The sequence below is a fragment of the Candoia aspera genome, chromosome 1 (assembly GCF_035149785.1).
Source record: "Candoia aspera isolate rCanAsp1 chromosome 1, rCanAsp1.hap2, whole genome shotgun sequence".
Classification (NCBI taxonomy): Eukaryota; Metazoa; Chordata; class Lepidosauria; order Squamata; family Boidae; genus Candoia; species Candoia aspera.
The window spans coordinates 339,895,857-339,922,577 of record NC_086153.1 but is presented as its reverse complement, the minus strand read 5'-3'; the positions used below and the strand labels follow the sequence as shown (position 1 = coordinate 339,922,577).

The following is a 26,721-nucleotide window of genomic DNA, read 5'->3' as shown; positions in this document are numbered from 1 at the left end:
TGGAAGGATGGATGGATGGATGGATGGATGGATGGATGGAAGGATGGATGGATGGATGGATGGATGGAAGGATGGAAGGATGGATGGATGGATGGAAGGATGGATGATGGAAGGATGGATGGATGGATGGATGGATGGATGGAAGGATGGATGGATGGATGGATGGATGGATGGAAGGATGGATGATGGATGATGGATGGATGGATGGATGGAAGGATGGATGGATGGATGGATGGATGGATGGATGGAAGGATGGATGGATGGATGGAAGGAAGGAAGGATGGATGATGGATGGAGGATGATGGATGATGGATGGATGGATGGATGGATGGAAGGATGGATGGATGATGGATGGATGGATGGATGGAGGATGATGGAAGGATGATGGATGGATGGATGGATGGATGGAGGATGGATGGAAGGAGGATGGATGGAGATGGATGATGGAAGGATGGATGGATGATGGATGGAATGGAATGGATGGATGGATTGGATGGATGGAAGGAAGGATGATGATGGATGGATGGATGGAAGGAAGAATGGATGGATGGATGGATGGATGGATGGATGGAAGGATGGATGGATGGATGGAAGGATGGATGGAAGAGGATGATGATGGATGATGGATGGAAGGATGGATGATGGATGGATGGAAGGATGGATGGATGGATGGATGGATGGATGGATGGAAGGATGGAGGATGGATGGATGGAAGGATGGAAGGATGGAAGGATGGATGGATGGATGGATGGATGGATGGAAGGATGGAAGGATGGATGATGGAAGGATGGAAGGATGGAAGGATGGATGAATGGAAGGATGGATGGATGGATGGATGGATGGAAGGATGGATGGATGGAAGGATGAATGGATGGATGAAGGATGGATGGATGGATGGATGGATGGAAGGATGGATGGATGGATGGAAGGATGGATGGATGGATGAATGGAAGGATGGATGGATGGATGGATGGATGGATGGAAGGATGGATGGATGGATGGATGGATGGATGAATGGAAGGATGGATGGATGGATGGATGGATGGATGGATGGATGGAAGGATGAATGGATGGATGAAAGGATGGAAGGATGGAAGGATGGATGGATGGAAGGATGGATGGATGGATGGATGGATGGAAGGATGGATGGATGGATGGATGGATGGATGGATGAAGGATGGAAGGATGGAAGGATGGATGGATGGAAGGATGGATGGATGGATGGATGGAAGGATGGATGGATGGATGGATGGATATTCTGTTGTATTTTTAAAAACTTTTTTTAAGGTTCTTGGGGTGTATTTTTATTTGACAATGTATTTTTGTGTTTTGTTCTCTTTTCTTTTCTTTTTCTGTTACTATTTTTAAATGAAAAAAAGAAAGAAAGAAAGAAAGAAAGAAAGAAAGAAAGAAAGAAAGAAAGAAAGAAAGAAAGTCACCCCCCCGAGAGGTAGACTGCCTGATCCAGAGGACGGAAGAAGGATGATTAAGGCCCAGCCGCTCTCTCCCAGGCAGCTTGCCTTACCAGAGAGAGTGTACTCGGTCTGCTTAATTCCTTCGATAACCATCCATGGCTGATCTTCCTTGACACGAGGCGGCCCTTCAAAGTTGGTCTTCCGATGTTCCAGCACGTAATGGTCGATCTTGCCATCCTCATCTGGCATCTTCCACACAAGGGTGACGCAGTTGTCAGCCACCAACGATTCAGCCATGTCTATCTCTGGCGCGCTGGGAACTACATTCCGAAGCAGAAAGTTAAAGAAAAGATTCGCCACCATGATCCTAGTTCCAGCCTCACCAGGGACTAGCCCCTTTTCCGTGGGATGTTCAGTTGCCTCTTCAAGCCCTAAATCAGTCACTCAAGATTGAAGCCTCTGGTAGAGGCAAAGGATTTTTGAAAGAGACTAGCCACCATCACTGCTGTAATAATATGGGCTAATTAGTTTAATAATGACTCAAAACCGTAATGGGAAAATTGTTCAAAGCTCTTTTCGAATTTCAATTCAATTTCAATTTCCCCCATTTTTTGAAGAAATTGATTAATACCAGGATGCCTTTAAAGCAGTGTTTTTCAAACTTGGCAACTCTAAGATGGGTAGACTTCAACTCCCAGAATTCCCTAGCCAGCATCTGTGGACTTCAACTCCCATTCTGGGAGCTGAAGTCCACAGATGCTGGCTAGGGAATTCTGGGAGTTGAAACCCACCCATCTTAAAGTTGCCAACACTGCTTTAAAGCCTTACCAAGATTAGCTTTAAGTATATATACAGCATGTGAGCCGTCTGTTGAGCGAATGTAATAAGCTTAAGCAAAGCCTCACACTATTTTAACTTTGTCCCTCAGCTTATGCTTTCTACTTCCCTGTGGAAGGACCCATGATCCCCACACATATGTGTCAGCTATGGCCAGCTCACCCTTGCAGTGCCAGTTCTGACATCTTTTCCCCGTGAGAAAGAGGCTTCTGTTTTACTACCTTATTCTCTCACAAATTTCTTGCAAATTTCTCTGTGTGTCATTCCTGGAGATGGTGAAAAGGACACCTGTTGGTGATTTACATCCTGGGATCCTACTTTCCCTTCCTCTGAAGCCGGTTTGGGCATCCAGACACTCCAGTCTGAAAAATATCTCCAGGAGGAGTTCCTGCTTAATGTCCTCCCTTGAAATGGTATGAAAGACTCTACAGGAAGTCCTCGGTTAACAACCATTTGTTTAGTGACGGTTTGGACTTACGATGGTACTGGAAAACCAACTTGTGACAGGTCCTCATCGCAGTGTCCCCACAGTCATGTGATCACAATTTGGGCACTTGGCAACTGGTTTGCATTTATGACCATCACAGCGTCCTGTGGTCATGTGATCACTGTTTTCAACCTTCCTGGCCAGCTTCTGGCAAGCAAAATCAATGGGAAACCGTGTGATTCGCTTAACGACCACATGGTCTTACTCCTTGGCCGCCTCATTACTAAATGATTGCCAGAACCACACATTCAGCCTATCTGAGGGTCACCAGAATTCTCTCTTCAGAAAGAAAATTCAAGAGCAAACTGCATGGGAATGGCGTACAGTTGCAGGAAGAAAAGTGAGGACAATTTTTTTGCCAGTCCTGCCTCAAGCAAAAGAAACCCTTTTTTCTTCTTCCACACATATCGGATTTCTCTGCCCACTGGCATCCAAGGACTGGCAACCAGCTGCTGCCTAAATTTTCCCACAATGCCCCAGAGCAAGGCTTGGAGAAGGGGGCTGTAGAGGATCCAGCAGGGAGCCAGGCTAGTCAAGGGTTTGAACAGATTCGGCTTTTCCTTCAAAGAGGACCTAGACCAGGTTCTCGGATATCAACCCAGCCTGAGATCAGCTCTGTGTGTCAGAGACAGGTAGAGCCCTTCACCCCACCCGGAAGGGAGGGCTGTCCAGCCCAGTGTGCAGATGGGGGTCAGGGGTGGGGAGGAACAGCATGAAAACATGAGCTTTGATTTGCCTATGAATAGGGCTCGCTTTTGAGACGTCGCAGTTGCTGCAATTCTTTCATAATGGCCTCGTAGCTTTTCTCCATTAAATGGCCTTTCAGAAGTTCCGGGATCCTTGCGGGTCCTTTTCAATGGATTCAGCCTAGCTCAGCTGCAGAGAAGCCGAACACCCGGCCAGCTAACCCAGACTTTCCAAGAAACAAAGTGTGAGTTCCCTCAGCAAGTGAAAAACCTAACAAAACACCACTGCATGACCTAGCAGGCAAGAGCCAAATCGATAAACCATTGTCCAGCTTAATGCGACGTTTAGTTCACCCAACAGGCCAAGACAAGGGGTTGGTTTCCCCAACAGGCTGGATCCCAACCTACCCAGCACCATTTCAACTGAGCTTAACATGCTACAGGTAGTCCTCACTTAACAACCATTTGTTCAGTGATGGTTTGGACTTACGATGGTGCTGAAAAAGCCAACTTATGACCGGTCCTCATACTTATGACAGTCGCAGTGTCCACACGGTCATCTGATCACGATTTGGGCGATAGGCAACCAGTTCACATTTACGACCCTTGCAGCATCCTGTGGTCATGTGATTGCCATTTTCGACCTTCCTGGCCGGCTTTGGCCAAGCAAAATCAATGGGGAACCACGTGATTCATTTAACAACCACGTGGTTCAGTTAAGCCGACAGTGATTCATTTAACGACCGCTGCAAAAAAAGGTTGTAAAATTGGGTCAGATTTGCTTAATGACCACAGTCCCAATTGTGGTCATTAAGCAAGGACTACCTGTATGCAAATTCAACAAACCAAATCTTGCATCTAGGCTAGGCTTCCCTAGGATGGGGGCCTTGTGAGAATGTTCATCACTGCACCACTGGCTGTGCTGGGGACCTGGGGGCGATAAGGCCAGTCCTCAAATGCAGCTGGAGAGTCACAATGGCGTGGGCACCCTGGCTGTGAACCATGGGCTTGGTAGTCTTAGGTTGAAGGACGTCTGGCCTAGGCTGTGGAAGTCTAACACCGCTTTCCACGTTACCTGGTAGGAATTTCAGACTCTGCAATATTTGGCGTTCCTGGGCAAAATCCACCATCAGATGGCTCATGTTGTCCGTGACTTTAGCCTTGAGCGAGAGCCGGAATGCGGGGGCCATAGTCACACTACAGGTTGGGGGAGAAAGGCGAGTTAAAGAGGCACCGTCAAGTTCCCCCACGTCTTTTGGCCTAGCAAGGTGGAATGGAGAGATGGTGGCGGAACACGGAGCGTGGCGGAGAATGCAGCATGCAAAGGACCCAGTGCCTAGACTCTGCCCTGCAAGCTGGCTGGCCAAAGTTAAGGGGAACGAAAAGAAGGTGCCTACCAAGCACGTGCAGAGTGCCTTTCCCTGGGGTAAACTCAGCAGGGCCTGGCTGCAGGACCAGGGCTGCAGGGGCAGAATCCAATGACTTCTGAGCATGTGTAGAGCGAGTTGGATTCCCCACCAAGCCACCACAACCAAGGACACGTAGAGAGTCGGGCAGGCTGGCTGGCCAAGACAATGGGAAGTGGTAATGAAGTACAAGAGGCACTGGGGCATGGACAGAGTGCACTTCCCTCTGCCTACGCTGGAGGTAGGAAAATGAATCCCTCCAAGGGCTGGCTTCAGTTCGGACGAGAAATCAGGGTTTCTCAGCCTTGGCAACTTTGAGATGTGCGGACTTCCCCCACCTGCTGATTTAAATTCCTTTGGGGTCCAGGAAGGGGCCTTCGGGGGTCAGAAGATCCAGCTACACCCCGTCTTTCTGTTTAGAAATTAATCTAGGCACCCCTCACCTCCGACAGCAGAGGGGAGCCTCAGTACCTTCCAAATCCAGGCCACGGGGAGGTGGGGGGTACTCTTAAACCCTCCCCCCCCCAAAAGTAAAATGCAAAAAGCTGACTCTGCCTTTGGCAGCCAGCTATTCCCAGGGGTGGCGTACCTGTCCTTGATCTGTTTAGCAGCCTTCGAAGCAGCGGAAGAAAGACGGAGAAATGGGGTGGGGGGGAGGAAGAGAGAGAAAAGGAAGAAAGGAAAAAAGCAAGGGAGGAGTCACAAAGAAGAATTAAAGAAGGGCAGCATTGCTCATTCTTATCTCAAGAGAATTTAGACAGGAAACCCCAAGGAAGCGTGCCAAGCTGCCATCTGGCGCATGCTCGCGAAAATAACTCCCTGGACTTGAGTGCAAGTCCCACCGCCCACTGGCCTCCCCTACGTTTTTTATCCTCCCAGGAGCCCTGCGAGGTAGGCAAGGACGAACTAAAACAAAATGACTCACCCAAATGTCACCCAACGAGCATGACAGGCTGGAATCAATCCAACTCTGGGGTCATAATGACATTTGGGCCCATGTCCTCTGAAGGGGTTAGATTATAGCACCCATCATCCACAGCCCCTGACTTGCTGGGGGTAAAGGGAGTTTTAGCGGTCCCCTAGCATGCCGGTTTAGAGGGATGCAAAAATCAGGACGAGGGGAGTCTCTTGGCTCATATTTACCTGCTTTGCACCCCTTGCACAATTAGTCCTATAATTGCACAAACACACACACACATTTCCAGCTAGGAATGATTTTACCTGGTTGAAGTCTTGGTTCTGAGCCCCCTGGAGGGTCTGGTTGGCGGTTTCCAGAAGTTCCTCTGAACTTTCCAAGGCTTTTGTGCAAGCCGCCAGCTGGTTCTGGGGTGGGAAAGTCCAGTGGGAAGAGACCCCCCCCAAAAAAGGGAAGTTAGCAGAAACGTTTGAAAGAAGGGGTGAAGAGAGGTTTTGCTGGCCCCATTTTCGTTTTCTTGCTCCGAAGAAACGGAAGGACGTTCAAATTAATGTGGTTTTTTTTTTTAATCTGGATTTCGATTCAGTCAAAATTGCTATTCGGGGAGGGGGTTAAAGGCACGGATTGGCTGAGAGATCAGGGATGAAGTTGCTGTCTGGCGCCCTGCGTTCTTGCCTTGAGGAACTCACCGGCACAAGATGGAAAGGGCTGCAAAGCTCAGATAGGTTTGAAAGGGAAGAAGGTGACTAATTTGTGCGGGAAGATAAATCCAGGCCTCTTGTACAGGAAGTCCTCACTTAATGACCACAATTGGTACCAGGATTTTGGTTGCTAAGTGAAGTGGTCATTAAGCGAATCCAACCCAATTTTACAACCTTTTCTGTGGTGGTCGTTAAGCAAATCACTGGGCATTAAGCGAACCATGTGGTTGTTAAGCGAATCATGCAGTTCCCCACGGATTTTGCCAGAAGCTGGCCAGGAAGGTAAAAAATGATGATAACGTGACCACAGGGATGCTGTGACGGTCGTAAGTGTGAGGACTGCTCATAAGTCTTTTTTTCCTGGCACTGTCGTAAGTTCAAACCATCACTAAATGAATGGTTGTTAAGTGAGGACTACCTGTAGCAATAACACTAGGGCTACATCTAGGCTGCAAATAGCCAGGCGACCACTAGGTGGCGGCAAAGAGATGCAGAACGCTCAAACTTTGGGCAGCCCTAGGCGATAGCTCAGTTGAGCATCCGTGTTCAAATGCAGTCTACCTTAAGTAACAGTTCTTGGGGCCAAACAGCTGTAGAAGAGTGTTTTTCAACCTTGGCCACTTTAAGATGGGTGGACCTCAACTCCCAGAACCCCCCTGCCAGCATGAATCTATTGATCACCTTCTCAGCCACTGGAGATTAGCAAAGCAAGCAGCTCTTTAGCTTACCTGCAGTTCGTACGTCCGGCTGGCCCGATCTTGTTTGATCTTCATCAACATCCCTTCCTTCAGCTCATCCAGCAGGACAAACAGGGACTGGAATTCGGCCTCCAGATCTTCTTGCACCCGATCCGAATTGGTCTGGTGGGAGAAGACCGAAGGAGATGAAACTGGAAATATTTCTGGCATGATGTGGTAGAAGAGCTGAAGGCTCCCTCCTTTGTGATCAGCTGTGTCAAACGGTGGGTGTTTGGGGGTGCTGAGGAGAAACCCAATCTGGGGTCCCCCAAACACCAGAATCCCACCTCTTTGGTCAATTTACAGGCTGAATAATAATCCCGTGACGCCAGAAAGGGGGTTAACGCCAGAACTCTCCAAATCTGCAGTATTGTCATCCTCTAAGCCAGGGCTCCTCAACCTTGGCCACTCTAAGCTGTGCGGACTTCAACTCCCAAAGCTGGCTGGGAATTCTGGGAGTTGAAGTCCGCACAGCTTAGAGTGGCCAAGGTTGAGGAGCCCTGCTCTAAAATAAATTCACAAACACGAGTTTTTATGACGACTTTCCATGAACAAAATGATGATACTGGTAGGGTTAGGATTGAGCCACTGCAACAAGCCACTGCTTCTTAACGATTACATTTTCATCCTTCTCTCACAAGGTTTTCCATCTGGGCGGCACCACAACTGCCGGCAAAGACCAACGTGAGTTTCAAGAGGGTTCCTGCTTTGCCTACCCACAGTTCCCCCTTCCGAGGTGCTCACAGCCCCTGGAGTGGGGGCCAGTCCTAACCCACAGGTTGAGAATCCCTGGCTTAATTCGCAGAATCATAGATTGCACAGATTGGAAGGGGGCTTAGTGTTTCTCAATCTCAGCCACGTGAAGATGTGTGAACCTCAACTCCAGATTTCCCCAGCCATCACATGCACTAACCTTGCAGGCACTGAATTTGGGGTCAAATTGAAGGCGACCTGGTATCAATTCACAATTCACACTAAATCGAATATTGCATTATACAGAGTTGCGTTCATTGCGACCTAGCAGTATGTAATAAAAAAAGATTACTACTCTCTGGTAGGGTTATTAAAAAAAATTTCAGGGAATCAAGAACGTTGATTTCACTGGCTATGGCGCCTTCAGGTACAGGCAGTCCTCAGCTTATGACCATAATTGGGCTGGGACTTCCATTGCTAAGCAAGCTGGTTCTTAAGTGAGTCACGCCCAATTTTGCGACCTTTTCGCCACCATCATTAAGTGAATCACTGCGGTCATTAAGCAAATCCAGTTTCTCCATTGACTTTGCTTGTCAGAAGCCGGCTGGGAAGGTTGCATATGGAGATCACGTGACCCTGGAACGCTGCAACCGTCGTAAGTGCGAGCCAGTTGCCAAGCACCTGAATTCTGATCATGCAACCACAGGGATGCTGCAACAGTCATAAGTGTGAGGACTGGTTGCAAGTCACTTTTTTCAGCACCATTGTAACTTTGAACCATCACTAAACGAATGGTTGTACGTCGAGGACTACCTGTATGCTGATAGCTCAGTAAAAACCTTGTCCAGAGCACCCAGATGAGCCCTGCTGTATCCACTACACCTGGATAAACCATTTTAAGGGATTCCTGTCTTTGCCACTTCTCCAACCCTGTTACCTCCACATTTTGAAGCATCTGCTTGAGCAAGTAGATGAAATTTTGGATCTCTTCATTCTTCACTGCAAGGGTCGTGATGATCTTTCTCAGGTCGTCCTGTCCCCACCCCGAAAAGGAAAAAATGCCTGGTGTTAGTCATGGACTCTAGCTCCCTCTTATTGGCCAGGTTAAAATAGGTTGATTTATCTTTAAGTTAAGTAATTAACATAAAATAAATAAATTTAATCTCACTTTTTCACTTCCAACGCCTTAGAAGGGCTTTAAAAACATAAAACAAAGCAGAGGATCAAATTTCCGTAGCCTTGACTTAAGGCTGTTGCCTGGCCAGATTTTTTAATATTTAATGCAGGAGGACCCCCTGGGGGGTCAAAAAAGTCAAGATGGCAGTCACAATGCTGTAATTGAAGCTCTGCCCTTTTTGTATGCAATACACCAAAAAACGGTGACTCTTTGATCATACTACTGTGGCCATCTTGACTTTTTTGACCATACTCTGGGGTCCATCCCTGACTTACTGCCTGTCAGTAGAGAAATACCCAAAGATGACAGGGGAGTTGGAAAATACAGCTTTGTTATTTCAGGGACTCGTATTATGTTGTCTTTGCCAAAGACGGGCTAAAGTAGATAATTTTTGCAACACTGTCCTGGATGCTTTCTTCTTTCACAATATTTTATTAAGATATTGCTGAACTAAGACCCTGATAAAGGTTATTTATATTCTTGACTTCCCAAATGTTTCAGGACTCAGCCCGAGCCCGATTTTGAGGCCCTGAAGTACTGTTTTTGTGTTTTTTGTATTTGTGTTTAAATGTCTTAAGACTTGTGAACCACACAGAGTCAGGAGTTGGGCAGCATATAAATTTAATAAATAATAATAATAATTGCAGAAGGATGTCTCTGACTGTGTGCAGAGTGATTTTTCTTCTCCCCTGCCCATAATTTACATCTGCAACACCAGATTTTTTTTTAAAAAAAATATCCTGCCACTTTGCACTTCAGGAATAGATAATGAGCAATCTTTTTCATTTCCATAGTTTTTCAAAAGTATTTAACTTTTATGACTATCATATGCCATATTTCCTCTGAGCACTTAGCAGCTACGCATGGGGTTCTCTGCATTTTATCCTTAACACAACATCCATGTAGGGTAGGCCAGGCTGAGAGATAGTGACCGTCCCAGGTCACTTAGTCAACTCCATGGCCAAATGGAGATTTACATTTCTTCCTTCTTGGTCATGTTTCACCCATACCTCACCATGGCGCATGGAGGTTCTATCAAAGGAAAACTGAGTCCAAATTCAGAGTCAGCTTTGTAAGGTAAAAAGAAAAGAAAAGCAAAAGAAAAGGAAAGGAAAGGAAAGAGAAAAGAGAAAAGAGAAAAGAGAAAAGAGAAAAGAGAAAAAGGGGAAGGGGAAGGGGAAGGGGAAGGGGAAGGGGAAGGGGAAGGGGAAGGGGAAGGATGCACAATATTTTTCCCCTCTTATGCTACTCTAACATTTCCCTCATAAAAAATCCTTTTATGAGGTACCAATTCCTTTTATGAGGAAAAAAGGAATTTTTATGAGGGAAAACATTAGGGGAGCATAAGGTGGAAAAAACTGAGTCAGTTGTTCAGCATTCGAGAAAGGCATCTTCCTAGGCTTACCTAGGGCCTTGTGGACCCTCCCAAAAATGAAATCAAGACTCTAGTCCTCATGGTTTTGAATAAAGGGCTGACTGAAAGAAGAACGCGCAGTGCTGAGTCAGGGCTGGCAGAAGCTTTCCAGGGTTCCCAGCAAGGGCTTGAAAGTGGGAACACAAACCAGGTATTTCACTAAAGATCTTCTCTCGCTGAACCTTTCCAGACCAGCTTGTGCCTTACCTGGACCCTTTCGGACTACTGGGAGAGGCTCCTATAAGAGGAGAGCCCTGCAGGATTTTTAAAATTCATGCTTGCCTTTAGAAACGTAGCAGCTCAAAGAGCAGCCCTGACATACAGGATTTCTACATGCAAGGAGTTTCCTTTTCCTTTTTGTCGGGAGAGGTCGTTGCAGCTGCAATCTGACCAAAGAGCTATGTTAATCTTCCGGGGTGAGGTGGGCGAGGTGGGCGAGGTGGGGGGCTTAAGATCCAACCCCACCTTTCCTTCCAGAAACTCAGAAATTCCATCAACCAAAAGGAGAAACAGACTCTTCAAGCATCTCCTGGGTTTTGCACAGAAACCCTCCACAGGCCCAGAGGCACACGCCCCTCCAAGGACAGACATGTTCCCAGGGCCCTTTGCAAAGGGAGAGCAGCGGGGGCTCCCTGCTACTAAGCCTTTCTTCTCCTCCCCCCTCCCCCCCTCCCCGGCCAGACGGGTGGCTGTTCTAAGGGAGAAGTCAAGGATGACAAAGCAGAGATGGAGGGACCAGGCTGGGGACGGGTGGCAAACCAGCCTCAAAGCACCCTTTGCTGCGGAAAGCTGAGTTCAGGCCCAGACAGACAGACAGTCAAGCGCAGACAGACATGCCCCTCTTCCTTCCTATGCAGGCAGCTTTGTCCATCCTACGCCCGTCTGGTCCAGCCACTGCTGCATCCGCATCCGAACTCCCCCGGCATCCCTCGCTCGAGCATCTTTACCTTCTGGTCCCCCATCTCCAGGGCTAGCCTGAAACCAAGCGAGCTTCCGGGGCAGAATTCCCAAGGCTTCTGCCGGGCGGGCGTTTGGGAGGAAGAAAGGGCCTGTCCACTAATACCTCCCCCCTCCCTTCTCTGGAATTAACAAAGCTGGGAAGGGGGGCGGCTGCTGAACGTACAGCCTCTCCTCTCTGCGCAGCTGCATAGGCATGCTGGGAAATGTAGTCCAGGAAGGAGACGAAGGGGGGAGAAGGGGGGAGAGAGAGAGGCTAGAAAAAGAAATAAAAGAACTAACAAAGGATTTGGCACTTCGACCCAAAGCCCCCCCACCCTTTTTTTTTCCTTCGTCAGAGCTTTGACCATATGCCTCTTTCTCAGTTCCCAGTCATTTTCACCTAATGCAAACCTAGTGTCTGGATTCTAAACTTGGTTAGTTTAATCTATGTTTTTTTAAAATTATCATTATGTTTGCAGTGTGGAGAAACTTAATGCTTTTACTTAACTGCATGTTCAGTGTGTTGTATAAGCCTTCACAATGAGTTGATTTCCTAGCTTGGTTTGGCCTGTTGCGGGAACCGCCGCCTCGCAGCTGTTTGGCCACATCCCTAAACGTTTTCCGCTGTGTGAACTCATGTTAGTTTGTGGTGAGGTATGGGGTTGTGCAAAAGAGGCTGACTGCATAAAGAGCGAGGTCAAACGCGTTGTGTGACGGCAGCCCCTGAGTAACCAAAATTAAAGTCAAAACATCTCTTTACCCCTGGAATTAAAAGCTTCCTGTGCAGAAAGAACAGTGATGGTGATAAGCTACCAGATTTTATCATCCTAAAAAGTCAGTGATGACGATGATGATAGTCATTCATTTTTATTCATTCATTCATCCATCCATTCATTCAATTTATATAGCCACCCTTCTCACATATGTGACTCTAGGTGGCTTACAATGAAATAGAGAAAACACATAAAACGCACAATATAAAAAATACAACACGCAGCAGCCGAGCACTTCTAGCATAATGCTGCTTTTCTAGAATAAAGTCCTATTTGAAGTATCTAGAATACTTTATTTCTATCCTCAAGGAATGTTTCAATAATCTAATCCAGTTTTTTCTCAACCACAGCAACTTTAAGACAGGTGGACCTCGACTCCCAGAATTCCCCAGCCAGCATGGCTGGCTGGGGAATTCTGGGAGTCGAAGTCCACACCTCTTAAAGTTGCTGAGGTTGAGACACACTGATCTAATAGCACAGAAAAATTGTTCCATCCAGTCAGATATTGTCTTTGACAAGCAAGGCTGAGACCAGAGTGAATCTGTGAGGCCAGAATTTCCTTGGCACCCAGTAGATCTTTTTGCCTCCTTTGATTTTTGCACCCTATCCAGAACCTTGTCAGAAGTCTGTGGAATCTTTTTGGAAAAGATTCATGAAATCCTCCCCATGGCTTAAGACAGTTAGTGTTTGTGTTTGTGGAAGGTCTTTAACTGGGTTCCTGAACGAACCCCTTTTCAGGGTTGTCACTGAACTCCAAACAGCAACTGCCTTTTCCTAGCTTTGCACAAAGCAACCAAAAATCTAACCAAGATTAAAGCTCACCAACCTTGATTTGTATTGTTTTTGTTGAACTATGATTACAAACATAATCAGGCAACTACACTAACATAAATCCAAGATGCTTAGAGGAAAAAAAGATATAGAAAATTTTTAAAAAATCTATTACAATGTAAGCAAAGAGTCAGGTGCTGCACATGTACAAATTTACCATATATGTAAAGTATACCATATTATAGTCTGTTGCTATTGAGGTAAACCATAAAATCAATCCAAATTTGATAAAATTGTGGTTCCTGCCTCTGATGTCTCATTACAAGTAGTCCTCACTTAACAACCACAATTGGGACTGGAATTTCAGTTGCTGAGCGAAGTGGTCATTAAACAAATCCGACCCGATTTTATGACCTTTTTTGTGGCGGGCATTAAGTGAATCACCACGGGCATTAAGTGAACCACATGGTCATTAAATGAATCATGCAGTTCCCCATTGATTTTGCTTGCCAGAGGCCAGCCAGGAAGGTCAAAAATGGCGGTCACATGACCATGGGACACTAAGACGGTCATAAATGTGAATCAGTTTCCAAGTGCCCAAATCGTGATTACGTGACCATGTGGACACTGTGACAGTTGTGAGGACCAGTCACAAGTTGGTTTTTTCAGCACCGCTGTAAGTCCAAACTGTCGCTAAACAAATGGTTGTTAAGCGAGGACTACCTGTATTTTAACTTAGCTCACCAAACCCGACAAAGGGACGCGGTGGCGCTGCGGGTTAAACCGCTGAGCTGTCGATCGGAAGGTCGGCGGTTCGAAACCGCGCGGCGGGGTGAGCTCCCGTTGCTCGTCCCAGCTTCTGCACACCAAGCAGTTCGAAAACATGCAAATGTGAGTAGATTAATTGGTACCGCTACGGCGGGAAGGTAACGGCGTTCCGTGAGTCATACTGGCCACATGACCCGGAAGTGTCCTATGGACAACGCCGGCTCCAAGGCTTTGAAACGGAGATGAGCACCGCCCCCTAGAGTCGGACACGACTGGACTTTACGTCAAGGGAAACCTTTACCTTTACCTTTTACACCAAACCCGACAAGTTGTGGGAAGGCAGTCCACCACTCCTTTCCCAGACCAAGTGGTCAAAACGCAGTGGCCCTCTTCACATGGCATGCCAATAAACCATATGGCAGTCTTAACATGATGCCCTTGCTCATATAACACTGACATCACGCTAAAAGAAGGGCCAGGCTTCTTACACGTCTCTGGGCCACAGACTGGATTCCTGCATGATTGGAAGGCTTTCCCATCAGCAAAAGCGGTTCCTCGGCGGCACAGATTGCTGCAAAAGCACTTTGTTACTGGTGGCTGGAAGGCTTTCCGTTCGGAGATACAGCAGTGGGGGATTTCTGCCCTGCTCTGGGGGTTGGACTGGATGATCTCCAAGGTCCCACGCAATCCTTCCCTTCTAAGCTTCCATGCTACATAACCTCCCCGTAGCTTGCTTGCTTGCTTATTTATTTATTTTTCAAAAGTCTATCTCCGCCCATCAATCCTAAAAAAGGGACCCTGGGCAGCTTAAAGTAGAACCGAGCCTTCATGCGTGTAATTTTTATGCAGCCGCTCCCCACTGCACAGATGCTATGGCTCTCTGGTGGCATCTTCTCATTCCTCTTGCAGATTATGGACTTCAGCTCTTCGGAGGCAGAGCGTCGCCTCCGGGGCGCTCCCTTTATTCATGGAGAATCTTCTGTCTCATCTTCCCCTGAGATGCAGCAGAAGGGGAGGGCTTGCTGGGTGGCTGAAAGGTACCCACGGAATCCCACTTGTAGAGCCGACCCCCTTCCCTGCCGAAGGGTAAGTCCAGACATTTGAGACTCAGGGGACCTTGACAGCTTCTCTCCTAAACAGCAGCTCGGTCCAGGCGGGGAGGAATCTGGGAAAAAGCATTTCAAGGAATTCAAAGAGATTCCTCCTTCATTAACATTAATTCCTTTTTTTTAAAATCTGTTCAATCGTGTGTGATTCTCGGAGCCTGCCTGGACAAGTCCCTGCAGTTTTCTTGGCAGGTTTTTCAGAAGGGGTTTGCCATTGCCTCCTTCCCAGGGCTGAGAGAGAGCGACTGGCCCAGGGTCACCCAGCTGGCTTTGTGCCCAGGGCAGGACAAAACTCACAGACTCCCCGTTTCTAGCCTGGCGCCTTCACCACGACACCACACTGGCTCTTTAATTCCTTTTACAGGTTCCCAAATTCTATCATTTACCCCCAAAGCTTCAAAGAGACTTTTCTGAAATCTGTGCAGCTCTTCTTCCCCCAGGGAGATCTGCATGGGTGACCCCCAAGGGGTGACCCACAGGAATGGTCAAAGGAGCCGAGATGGTGAGCAGACAGGGGAGCCTTGATTGCAGGATTCTGGCCATGCTCTTGGCTTTTCTGATTCTACCCGGGTTAGCATTCAGTTCCTGGCTAGAAGTGAGCGTGCTGGTTTTCAGCTATCATGGCTTGGACCGGAGTTATGTACAGGATCGCCTGCTCCGCACCTAAGGAACTTTTGCAGCCCACTCGAGCTACTGGCATGTTTTATAGGTCCCCGGGAGGTGAGTCGAAGGAACTGGGGAGCCTTGCAGACCATATTTTCAGGCTGCACCCCCATATTATGAAATAGCCTCCCCAAAAAAACTAACCCTCATCATTGGCCTATTAAAGACAGACCTGTTCCGGAGGGCTTTTCGGGAGAGAATGGATCATGTGCTTCCTGCATTATGTCCAATTTTTGCTTTTTTAAAAAAAATGTTTTTATCAGTTTTTAATGTTTTTGCTTGTTATACTTACCTGTTAGATATGTATCTTCAGCAAAGGATCGTTACCTTGTCGTGGTGCTGGAGCTTGAGCACCTCAATGATGCCATGAGCTAAACCGCGTAGGGACACCCAAACAAACCATGATGATGTCATATCCATTAGGATGTCAGGTCTGGTAAAAACCATGATGATGTCCTGTTCATTAGGAAGTCAAGTCTGGTACAATGATGATGTCATGTTCATTAGGATGTCAGGTCTGGTACAAACCATGATGATGTCATGTCCATTAGCATGTCAGGTCTGGTACAAACCATGATGATGTCATGTTCATTAGGAAGTCAGGTCTGGTACAATGATGATGTCATGTTCATTAGGATGTCAGGTCTGGTACAAACCATGATGATGTCATGTCCATTAGCATGTCAGGTCTGGTACAAACCATGATGATGTCATGTCCATTAGCATGTCAGGTCTGGTACAAACCATGATGATGTCATATTCATTAGGATGTCAGGTCTGGTACAAACCATGATGATGTCATATCCATTAGGATGTCAGGTCCGGTACAAACCATGGTGATGTCATATTCATTAGGATGTCAGGTCCGGTACAAACCACGATGATGTCATGTCCATTAGGATGTCATTTTGCAGATGACATCCTTTGGGTCAACTGGCCTGATGAGATCATGGTTTGCATCAATTGCATGATGACATCATGGTTTGTGCCATTTGCACATTTTGTGTGATATCTGTCTATGGATTTTCTAGGAGAGGGAGGAAATTTGCACTGCACGATAGATAATTAGAGAGATACTATAATTTCCATCTAATCAACTATTTGGAGGGTGAAGTGGTATTGCTAAATCTGAATGTATGTACATTTTGCACGGTTTACCTATCCTTTTCATAAGTTCTGTAAATGTATATAAATGGCCTGGACTGATTCACCAAACAATGCACTTTTCTGCTATTTGAGATAACATCAGATTTTCTCTGTTGCATCCAAAGTCTACAGGTCCATAAAAATCAAGGTCTTCTTGCAATTAGATCTGTGGGGAAAAAATAGATGCAGACCTGGAGCAAGGTTTTCTCCGTGCCAAGGGTTTTCAGCCTGCACTTAATGCAGTGTTTCTCAGCCTTGGCAGCTTTAGGATGGGTGGACTTCAACGCCCAGGATTGCCCAGCCAGCCATGGAGTTGAAGTCCACCCATCCTAAAGTTGCCACAGTTGAGAAACACTGACTTAGTGGCACCACTGACTTCAGGAATTTAGAGTAGCTGGTGAAGGAAGGAGAGAGATTTAAGGCGGGGGGGGGGGGGAGAAATAGAGAATTGATGGCCCTGGGGTGAGTTCCCCCTTTTAAAGGGACGGTGCACACAGTTGGTGACCTTGTTAAATCCCCCTGATCTTCTGTCTCCTTCTCCATCTCTGCAGGGCTGAAATTTGACATGAAGTACATGAACTTCCGTGTCAAAGCTTGCAACAAAGCTGTGGCAGGAGAGTTTTCGGAGCCGGTTACTTTGGAAACAAGAGGTGAGCAAACCCCAAGAGGGCATTTCTGTGGGGGGTGGGGGGCGTGTGGACTTCCAGCCCAGCTAGAGATTAGAAGGGATTGGGAAAGTCCTAGTGTGCTCTAGTTCTGGTGACTGTGGATTCCTAGGGAGCTCCAGTTTGTGATCCCATTTTTTAAAAAAAATTTATTTATTTATCAGATTTGTGTAGCCACCCATCTCACGGAAAAGTATAAACATGTTGAACTCAGGAGCATCTGGAGCGGAGGTCAAAAAAGTCAAGAGGGTGGCTGTGCCTGTGTGATCAAAGCCTCACTTAGTGTCCTTGGTTGAACTTGCACTCTGCCAAGAGGAAAGGAGAATGGGGGGTGAACTAGAAGGCCTCAAAGGACCCCCTCCCCTCAGCATGCTTCACTGGTCAATGAAGTTGTGTAGCGCAGGAAATTGTCAGTCCCAGTAAGCAGACCAGACCAGGAAATCAACTCCACAGGGGGGCTAAAACTCCTTTTATTGAGACTGGCTGCAATAAGAGAATCTTGCAAGCCTGCTTGTGCTGGACCGCCCCCCCCCCTCCTTATACTCCTGTGAATTAGGGAGGTGTCTGTCTGAGCCGCTTCCAAATGTTATCTGGCTGTCCTGGACTTAAAAAATGTTTCAGCCCCCTTTGCCTAGGTACCAGTTCCTGCGTATTTCCATCAAGGTCATCTTCCTTGCTCTCTACAGAAATGCCCAAGCGCCCCTCCCCGTCACAGATTGGGTGCAGCACCCACATATATTGCTACCCACCCAGCCCCTGAGGAAGGGGCTTGTGGTATCGTGGAGCCTTGTCCGTACTCCGCTGGTGCAAATGCTCATGGTTCCTGCAGAGAAAATCAACAGGGCATTCGGTGTTCCTAACATGGTGCCTTTTGACCCGATCAGTGTGCTTGTGTGCTACCAGAATCTTGACTGGGTTAGTGGCTGGCCAGGTTGGACACGTTGTGAGAACAGGCCCCATGTTTCAATGAACATGCACACCTTGGTTCAACAAATGGCGATACCAGTTGGTGTGCTCATGGCGTGTTTCCTCCCAAACCTAATGTATAACTTGCGCTCTAGCAAATGTGGGTTGTGCTGTCCGTTGGATGGACAGGATGGTGCTCCACAAAACCAAAGATCTTGGTGGAAAGTAGCATAGCTTGGATTGGGGAAAGGGATATCCAAGGCATGAAGGATCTGGAGACCTTGGATCAAGACCTGAAGGAAGGAAGACATGGACATCAAAAGGGTCCCCTTCTTTCTTCTCTCCCCAGCCTTCATGTACCGCCTGGACGGCAGCACCAGCCACCAAAATCTCAAGGTGGAAGACCTCAGCGTGGAATGGGACGCCATGGGCGGGAAGGTGCAAGACATGAAAGCCCGTGAAAAGGACGGGAAGGGCCGTACCGCTTCCCCGGTTAATTCTCCAGCCAGGTAACTCCTCTGCTTTGCTTTGCTCTGCTCTGCTCTGCTCCGCTCCGCTCCGCTCCGCTTCGCTTTGCTTCGCTTTGCTTTGCTTGTTGAACTGGAGTGCCACATGTGTCTGTAGGTCAGGCAGGGAGGAGGCAAATGATGAAACGCACGTGGTGCAAATTTGGCTGCTTTTGCTTCTGCGTCACAACGTGGAGGTGGAGTTTGCCTCGGGATGTTGCAGCGCAGATTTCTCCTGGCTTGTAGAAGCCTCGTGACGTGGGAGGCACGTCCCTATCGGGTGGAGTTTGCACCGTGATACCGTGCCACGAGTTCCTTGTTTTGACAAAATCGTGCAAGCTTTGAATTGGGGTTCTCTGGGCTTGGGGGGATCAATACTGATCATACTTTTTGCTGGTGAAAAACAATACAGGTTAATTCCATCAGCTGACTGAGAAAACCTTCAGTCAGTCAGGAAGCCGGATGAACAGCCCAACGGATTTGATGTAAACAGCCTTCTCTGACCTGGAGTTTTCTAGATATACTGGTTGGGAAGGATGGGTGATGTAGTCCAGCCCTTTTGAAAAGCATCTGGGGAGCTGATATTACCTTGTAATAACACAAGGACTTGAAAAGCTACGGAGGGTGGGCATCGTGTTAAATGTTCATCCTGAACCAACTAAGCAAATACCGATCTGGACTACAGATTAAATTGTGTGCCATTGGGAGGCAGTTTTAGGATCAATTGTTGTTGTTTATTCGTTCAGTCGCTTCCGACTCTTCGTGACTTCATGGACCAGCCCACACCAGAGGTTCCTGTTGGTCATCAACACCCCCAGCTCCCCCAGGGACGAGTCCGTCCCCTCTAGAATGGCATCCGTCCACCTTGCCCTTGGTCGGCCCCTCTTCCTTTTGCCCTCCACTCCCCAGCATCAGCATCTCCTCCAGGGTGTCCTGTCTTCTCATTATGTGGCCAAAGTATTTCAGTTTGGCCTTGAATATCATTCCCTCAAGTGAGCAGTCTGGCTTTATTTCCTGGAGGATGGACTGGTTTGATCTTCTGGCAGTCCAAGGCACTCTCAGGATTTTCCTCCAACACCACAGTTCCAAAGCATTGATCTTCCTTCGCTCAGCCTTCCTTATGGTCCAGCTCTCGCAGCCATCTGTTACTACAGGGAACACCATTGCTTTAACTACGCAGACCTTTGTTGTCAGTGTGATGTCTCTGCTCTTAACTATTTTATCGAGATTTGTCATTGCTCTTCTCCCAAGGTTAGGATCAATACCCTAGTAAAATAATGTCTCCTGCCTTTTAATTTGTTTGTGTAGATCATTTTCTCTGTATTTCCTTTTAAAAACTGCAATAAAATTATTAAAAAATAATAATGAATGCCCAACGTGAAAAAGTGTATTTGTGTATAGATATAGATACCCTAAACAACCTTTTTCAACCTTCAGCAACGGATCGTTACCTTGTTGTGGTGCTGGAGCTTGAGCACCTCAATGACACCATGAGCTGAACCGTGAAGGGCCACCCAAGACGGGAAGGTCGTGACAGAGAAGTCAGACTAAATGCGATCCCTGGGGAAGGTAATGGCAACCCACCCCAGTATTCTTGCCGTGAAAACTCAATGGATCAGTACAACCAGAGATATGTCGGTATACCATCGGAAGATGAGACCCCCAGGTCGGAAGATGGTCAAAATGCTACTGGGGAGGAACAGAGGATGAGCTCAACTAGCCCCAGACGTGATGACGCAGCTGGCTCAAAGCTGAAAGGACGGCTAGCGGCCGACGGTGCTGGTGGTGAACGGCGAATCCGATGTTCTAAGGATCAACACACCAGTGGAACCTGGAATGTAAGATCTATGAGCCAGGGCAAATTGGATGTAGTTATTGGTGAGATGTCAAGATTAAAGATAGACATTTCGGGCGTCAGTGAACTGAAATGGACTGGAATGGGCCACTTCACATCAAATGACCACCAGATCGACTACTGTGGGCAAGAGGACCACAGAAGAAATGGAGTAGCCTTCATAATTAATAGTCAAGTGGCTAAAGCAGTGCTTGGATACAATCCAAAAAACGACAGAATGATCTCAGTTCGCATTCAGGGCAAGCCATCTAACATCACAGTGATCCAAATATACGCCCCAACCACAGATGCTGAAGAAGCTGAAGTAGAGCAGTTCTATGAGGATCTGCAGCACCTACTGGACAACACGCCTAAAAGAGACGTTATTTTCATCACGGGAGACTGGAATGCTAAGGTGGGCAGTCAAATGACACCTGGAATTACAGGTAACCATGGCCTGGGAGAACAAAACGAAGCAGGACACAGGCTGATAGAATTTTGCCAAGACAATTCACTCTGCATAACAAACACCCTCTTCCAACAACCTAAGAGACGGCTTTATACATGGACTTCACCAGATGGACAACACCGAAATCAGATTGATTACATCCTTTGCAGCCAAAGGTGGCGGACATCTGTACAGTCGGTAAAAACAAGACCTGGAGCTGACTGTAGTTCAGATCATGAACTTCTTCTTGCACAATTTAGGATCAGACTAAAGAGATTAGGGAAGACCCACAGATCAGCTAGATATGAGCTCACTAATATCCCTCAGGAATATGCAGTGGAGGTGAAGAATCGATTTAAGGGACTGGACTTAGTAGATAGGGTCCCGGAAGAACTCTGGACAGAAGTTGGCAGCATTGTTCAGGAGGCGGCAACAAAATACATCCGAAAGAAAGAGAAAACCAAGAAGGCAAAATGGCTGTCTGCTGAGACACTAGAAGTAGCCCAAGAAAGAAGGAAAGCAAAAGGCAACAGTGATAGGGGGAGATATGCCCAATTAAATGCAAAATTCCAGAGGTTAGCCAGAAGAGATAAGGAATTATTTTTAAACAAGCAATGCGCGGAAGTGGAAGAAGACAATAGAATAGGAAGGACAAGAGACCTCTTCCAGAAAATTAGAAACATCGGAGGTAAATTCCAGGCCAAAATGGGTATGATCAAAAACAAAGATGGCAAGAACCTAACAGAAGAAGAAGAGATCAAGAAAAGGTGGCAAGAATATACGGAAGACCTGTATAGGAAGGATAACAATATCGGGGATAGCTTTGACGGTGTGGGCAGTGAGCTAGAGCCAGACATCCTGAAGAGTGAGGTTGAGTGGGCCTTAAGAAGCATTGCTAATAACAAGGCAGCAGGAGACGACGGCATCCCAGCTGAACTGTTCAAAATTTGGCGAGATGATGCGGTCAAGGTAATGCATGCTATATGCCAGCAAATTTGGAAAACACAAGAATGGCCATCAGACTGGAAAAAATCAACTTATATCCCCATACCAAAAAAGGGAAACACGAAAGAATGTTCAAACTATCGAACAGTGGCACTCATTTCACATGCCAGGAAGGTAATGCTCAAGATCCTGCAAGGTAGACTTCAGCAGTTCATGGAGCGAGAATTGCCAGATGCACAAGCTGGGTTTAGAAAAGGCAAAGGAACTAGAGACCAAATTGCCAATATCCGCTGGATAATGGAAAAAGCCAGGGAGTTTCAGAAAAACATCTATTTCTGTTTTATTGACTATTCTAAAGCCTTTGACTGTGTGGACCATAACAAATTGTGGCAAGTTCTTAGTGGTATGGGGATACCAAGTCATCTTGTATGCCTCCTGAAGAATCTGTATAACGACCAAGTAGCAACAGTAAGAACAGACCACGGAACAACGGACTGGTTTAAGATTGGGAAAGGAGTACAGCAGGGCTGTATACTCTCACCCTACCTATTCAACTTGTACGCAGAACACATCATGCAACATGCAGGAATCAAGGCTGGGGTTAAAATCTCTGGAAGAAACATTAACAATCTCAGATATGCAGATGATACCACTTTGATGGCTGAAAGCGAAGAGGAACTGAGGAGCCTTATGATGAAGGTGAAAGAAGAAAGTGCAAAAGCTGGTTTGCAGCTAAACCTCAAAAAAACCAAGATTATGGCAACCAGCTTGATTGATAACTGGCAAATAGAGGGAGAAAATGTAGAAGCAGTGAAAGACTTTGTATTTCTAGGTGCGAAGATTACTGCAGATGCTGACTGCAGTCAGGAAATCAGAAGACGCTTAATCCTTGGGAGAAGAGCAATGACCAATCTCGATAAAATAGTTAAGAGCAGAGACATCACACTGACAACAAAGGTCCGCGTAGTTAAAGCAATGGTGTTCCCCGTAGTAACATATGGCTGCGAGAGCTGGACCATAAGGAAGGCTGAGCGAAGGAAGATCGATGCTTTGGAACTGTGGTGTTGGAGGAAAATCCTGAGAGTGCCTTGGACTGCAAGAAGATCAAACCAGTCCATCCTCCAGGAAATACAGCCAGACTTCTCACTTGAGGGAATGATATTAAAGGCAAAGCTGAAATACTTTGGCCACATAATGAGAAGACAGGACACCCTGGAGAAGATGCTGATGCTGGGGAGAGTGGAGGGCAAAAGGAAGAGGGGCCGACCAAGGGCAAGGTGGACGGATGACATTCTAGAGGGGACGGACTCGTCCCTGGGGGAGCTGGGGGTGTTGACGACCGACAGGAAGTTCTGGCGTGGGCTGGTCCATGAAGTCACGAAGAGTCGGAAGCGACTAAACAAATAAACAACAACAAGATTTGTATAGGAAGTCCTCAACTTATGACCGCAATTGGGACCAGAACTTCCATCACTAAGGGAGGTTGTTAAGTGAGTCACACCCAATTTTATGACTTTTTTTGCTGTTTCTGTTAAGCAAATCACTGTGGTCATTAAGTAAAACATGTGGTCATTAAGAGAATCTGGCTTTCCCCATTGACTTTGCTTGTTGGAAGCCAGCTGGCAAGATTGCAAATGGCAATCATGTGACCCCAGGATACTGCAACCCACTTAAACCCAATACATGCTAGTTGCCAAGTGCCTGAATTTTGATCATGTGACCACAGGGATGCTGTGACGGTCGTAAGTGTGAGGACTGGTCGCAAGTCACTTTTTTCAGCAGAGTCGTAACTTCAAGGGGTCGCTAAACAAATGGTTGTAAATCGAGGACTACCTGTATTCATTCAGGAGTTCAAGGCAGCAGGCATAGTGTTCCCTCCACGTATTTTCCCCAAGAACAACAGCCCTGTTTGATAGGTTGGGCTGGAAGAATGTGACTGGCCCCAAATGCCCTGAGTGAGGAGGAACTCGAACCTGGGTCTCCCCACTCCCATCCAACACCTTCACCCCACTGGCTCTGCTATGCTGTTCTGTGATTTTATTTTATGATGTCTAAAATGCCAGGAGTTGTTGTCTGAATCCAAAGGTAAACCGATACAATAAATAAACGCGCACAAATAAATGGATTGACCCTGTATTTGCAAGGCCTGATCAGCCAGTCCACTCCATGACCAGCAGGGGGAGCTCTAACCTCACTGATTGAGAATTCACCCACCCACTTGCTTCCTATCTTAATAATAATATATGATTGTCCGGTAATGCGTTATCCGCTGCTCCCCAGCGCCACCTCCCAGCCGGCAAGCGGACCCCTCCCGCTGGAGACTCGTGGTCCTTCCCGGAAGGGCTTGCAATAAGATTTCTCCTTGGCTGAATCCATTCCGTGGGAATTTGCTAAGCTCCTCAGGAAGAAGGGCAATTTTAACCCTAAACTGTCCTGGGGTTTTGATGCGCATAAAACACAGAGGGAGCTTCCATTTTGACTTTTTTGACCATGCCTTGCAAATACCCTTGCCTCTCCACGCTAGCGGGTTTTGGGAAATGAGAAAAACTTGCTTTTTCGGAAGACTGCGAGCACAGAGGCGTGCGTGCGCGTGCATATTTTTCTGGTGGTTTGATGCCCCTTGCAATGTGTTCGTTCCTGTATTTGCATTCTTACACCTCTTTCAATATCTGGACCACCTAGAATCGGGGGGCGGGGGGTCAAGGCGGTGATGAACGCCACAAACTGAATAAAAATGGAAAACCACCGACCGACCGACCAATAAATTTTAAAGACTGGAGTGTGGATTTATCTCAAAATCGTGATGCGTGGCTGCTTGCAGGGGATTCTCAAAGGGGCAACAGGCTCTTCCCTCCAAATCAAATCCAGCTCACAAGTTTGAGGACCCTTGTGGGGGACGTGACTGTTCTTTGCTTCTGTAGCATCCACGGGGAAGGGAGCGCCCGATCATTTATGCACATTACTTTCCGTTTCAACATTGCACTTGCGTTCCAGCAAGAAAAGCTGCATTCATTTCATTTTTCCCCTGCAGTCGGTACTGTTTGTACATTGTACTAGTTTTCACATTTCTTCCACGCACCTCCCCTTTCATTACTGGAAATCATTCTGCTTGTGGTTGTCAACATCTTTCCTACTTTCTTCCCAACTCTACCAGCCACCCCTAGCAGGGGTAGTAGTGAGGCTGATTTACGTAGTCCTCGACTTACGACCAGAACTGGGACTGGAACTTCTGCTGCTAAGCGAGGATGTTGTTGAGTCACACCTGATTTTACGACCTTTTTGCCACGGTCATTAAGCAAATCACCGCAGTCATTAAGCACATCTGGTTTCCCCCATTGATTGCAAATGGCAACCATGTGACCCCAGAATGCTACAGCTGTCATAAGCGTGAGCCGGTTGTCAAGCACCTGAATTTTGATCATGTGACTGCAGGGACACTGCAATGGGCCGTAAATGCGAGGACTGGTCGTAAGTCACTTTTTTCAGTGCCATTGTAACTTCTAATGGTCACTAAATGAATGATCATAAGTCGAGGACTACCTGTAATGGCCATTTTATTTTCTCACAAGGCTCTGGGGTTGTCTGGGTTTTCCAAAGCATTGTGGGAAAAACCTGGAAAAACCAATATAGTGTTTGTGGGCAATTCCATTTCAAGAGATTCAGACAGCTAAGGTGGAAGAGCTGCCAGGACAGGTACTGGGTGGAGAAAACTGAAGCTTGGGAAAATCAAACACCGAGAAGCCAATCATTTGTATGATTCCTTCCTCCTTCCTTCCCTTTTCCGGAAAGGCATGTTCCCCGTTGTGATGCATGATTGCATTGCAACGGGGGACATGGCAGGAATCACAGCAGCACCCAGAGCTGTGCAAAAAACTGCCATGGTTAGAGGGCCATGAAGATGATGATGATGATGATGATGATTATTATTATTATTATCATCATCATCATCATCATCATCATCATCTGCAATTAGATTCCCAGTCAAAGACTGGTGAAACCTTAATAATTCAAGTCCTAACCAAGGATCTAAGGGACGCGGTGGCGCTGCGGGTTAAACCGCTGAGCTGCCGATCGGAAGGTCGGCGGTTCGAAACCGCGCGGCGGGGTGAGCTCCCGTTGCTCGTCCCAGCTTCTGCACACCAAGCAGTTCGAAAACATGCAAATGTGAGTAGATCAATAGGTACCGCTTCGGCGGGAAGGTAACGGCGTTCCGTGTCGTCATGCTGGCCACATGACCCGGAAGTGTCTATGACAACGCCGGCTCCAAGGCTTAGAAACGGAGATGAGCAGCGCCCCCTAGAGTCGGACACGACTGGACTTTACGTCAAGGGAAACCTTTACCTTTAACCAAGGATCTAAGTATTACAGTATTAAGGCAGCATCTAGGAATATAGGCAGTTCCAAGCAGGGCATTTTTTTGTAAAATCAGGGTGTTCGGGTCTGATAAATTCAAAATTCCCAAATATTGAGGGAGTCCTTTAGGTATTGCTTCAAGGGCTCCAATCCCAGCCGTCGTAACAGCTGATTTCTTTTCCCATAAGCGTTCAACTTTGATCTGCAAGCCCCAGGTGTTTTGTAGATGATGATGATGATGATGATGATGGTGAAGAAGAAGAAGAAGCAGTTTAATCTATTGGCTGCCCAACTCCTGGGGAGATGAGCCCATTGCCAGGGCCAGCCTCGCTCCGAATAAGACCCGGGCTCACTTAATAGGGATTAAGGATTTCCGGTTCATTGAAACGGGTCTGACAGAGAGAAAAACGGGAATGGGGGTGCGGTGGT

General features: G+C 47.1%; 2 protein-coding genes across 2 annotated transcripts in view; one reads left to right on the top strand and one right to left on the bottom strand.

Annotated features, from left to right (window-relative positions):
- The window catches only part of FSD1 (fibronectin type III and SPRY domain containing 1), a 21,627-nt gene extending 10,181 nt beyond the window's left edge, over nucleotides 1–11,446 (bottom strand). Inside the window, exons 1-7 of the mRNA XM_063290932.1 lie at nucleotides 11,417–11,446; nucleotides 8,816–8,911; nucleotides 7,177–7,308; nucleotides 6,053–6,154; nucleotides 5,421–5,443; nucleotides 4,501–4,622; nucleotides 1,526–1,735 (exon numbers count right to left, since the gene is read on the bottom strand). Coding sequence (XP_063147002.1) covers nucleotides 1,526–1,735; nucleotides 4,501–4,622; nucleotides 5,421–5,443; nucleotides 6,053–6,154; nucleotides 7,177–7,308; nucleotides 8,816–8,911; nucleotides 11,417–11,431 — 700 coding nt within the window. The 5' untranslated portion in view covers nucleotides 11,432–11,446. The remainder of the gene's footprint in view (nucleotides 1–1,525; nucleotides 1,736–4,500; nucleotides 4,623–5,420; nucleotides 5,444–6,052; nucleotides 6,155–7,176; nucleotides 7,309–8,815; nucleotides 8,912–11,416) is intronic.
- Nucleotides 11,447–17,181: 5,735 nt separating this feature from the next.
- Nucleotides 17,182–18,733, top strand: LOC134490953 (fibronectin type III and SPRY domain-containing protein 1-like). The gene is made up of 2 exons (XM_063294346.1): nucleotides 17,182–17,285; nucleotides 18,556–18,733. The coding sequence occupies exons 1-2, from the start codon at nucleotides 17,201–17,203 to the stop codon at nucleotides 18,717–18,719; spliced, it is 249 nt and encodes an 82-aa protein (XP_063150416.1). The 5' UTR covers nucleotides 17,182–17,200; the 3' UTR covers nucleotides 18,720–18,733.
- The last annotated feature ends 7,988 nt before the right edge of the window (nucleotides 18,734–26,721 follow it).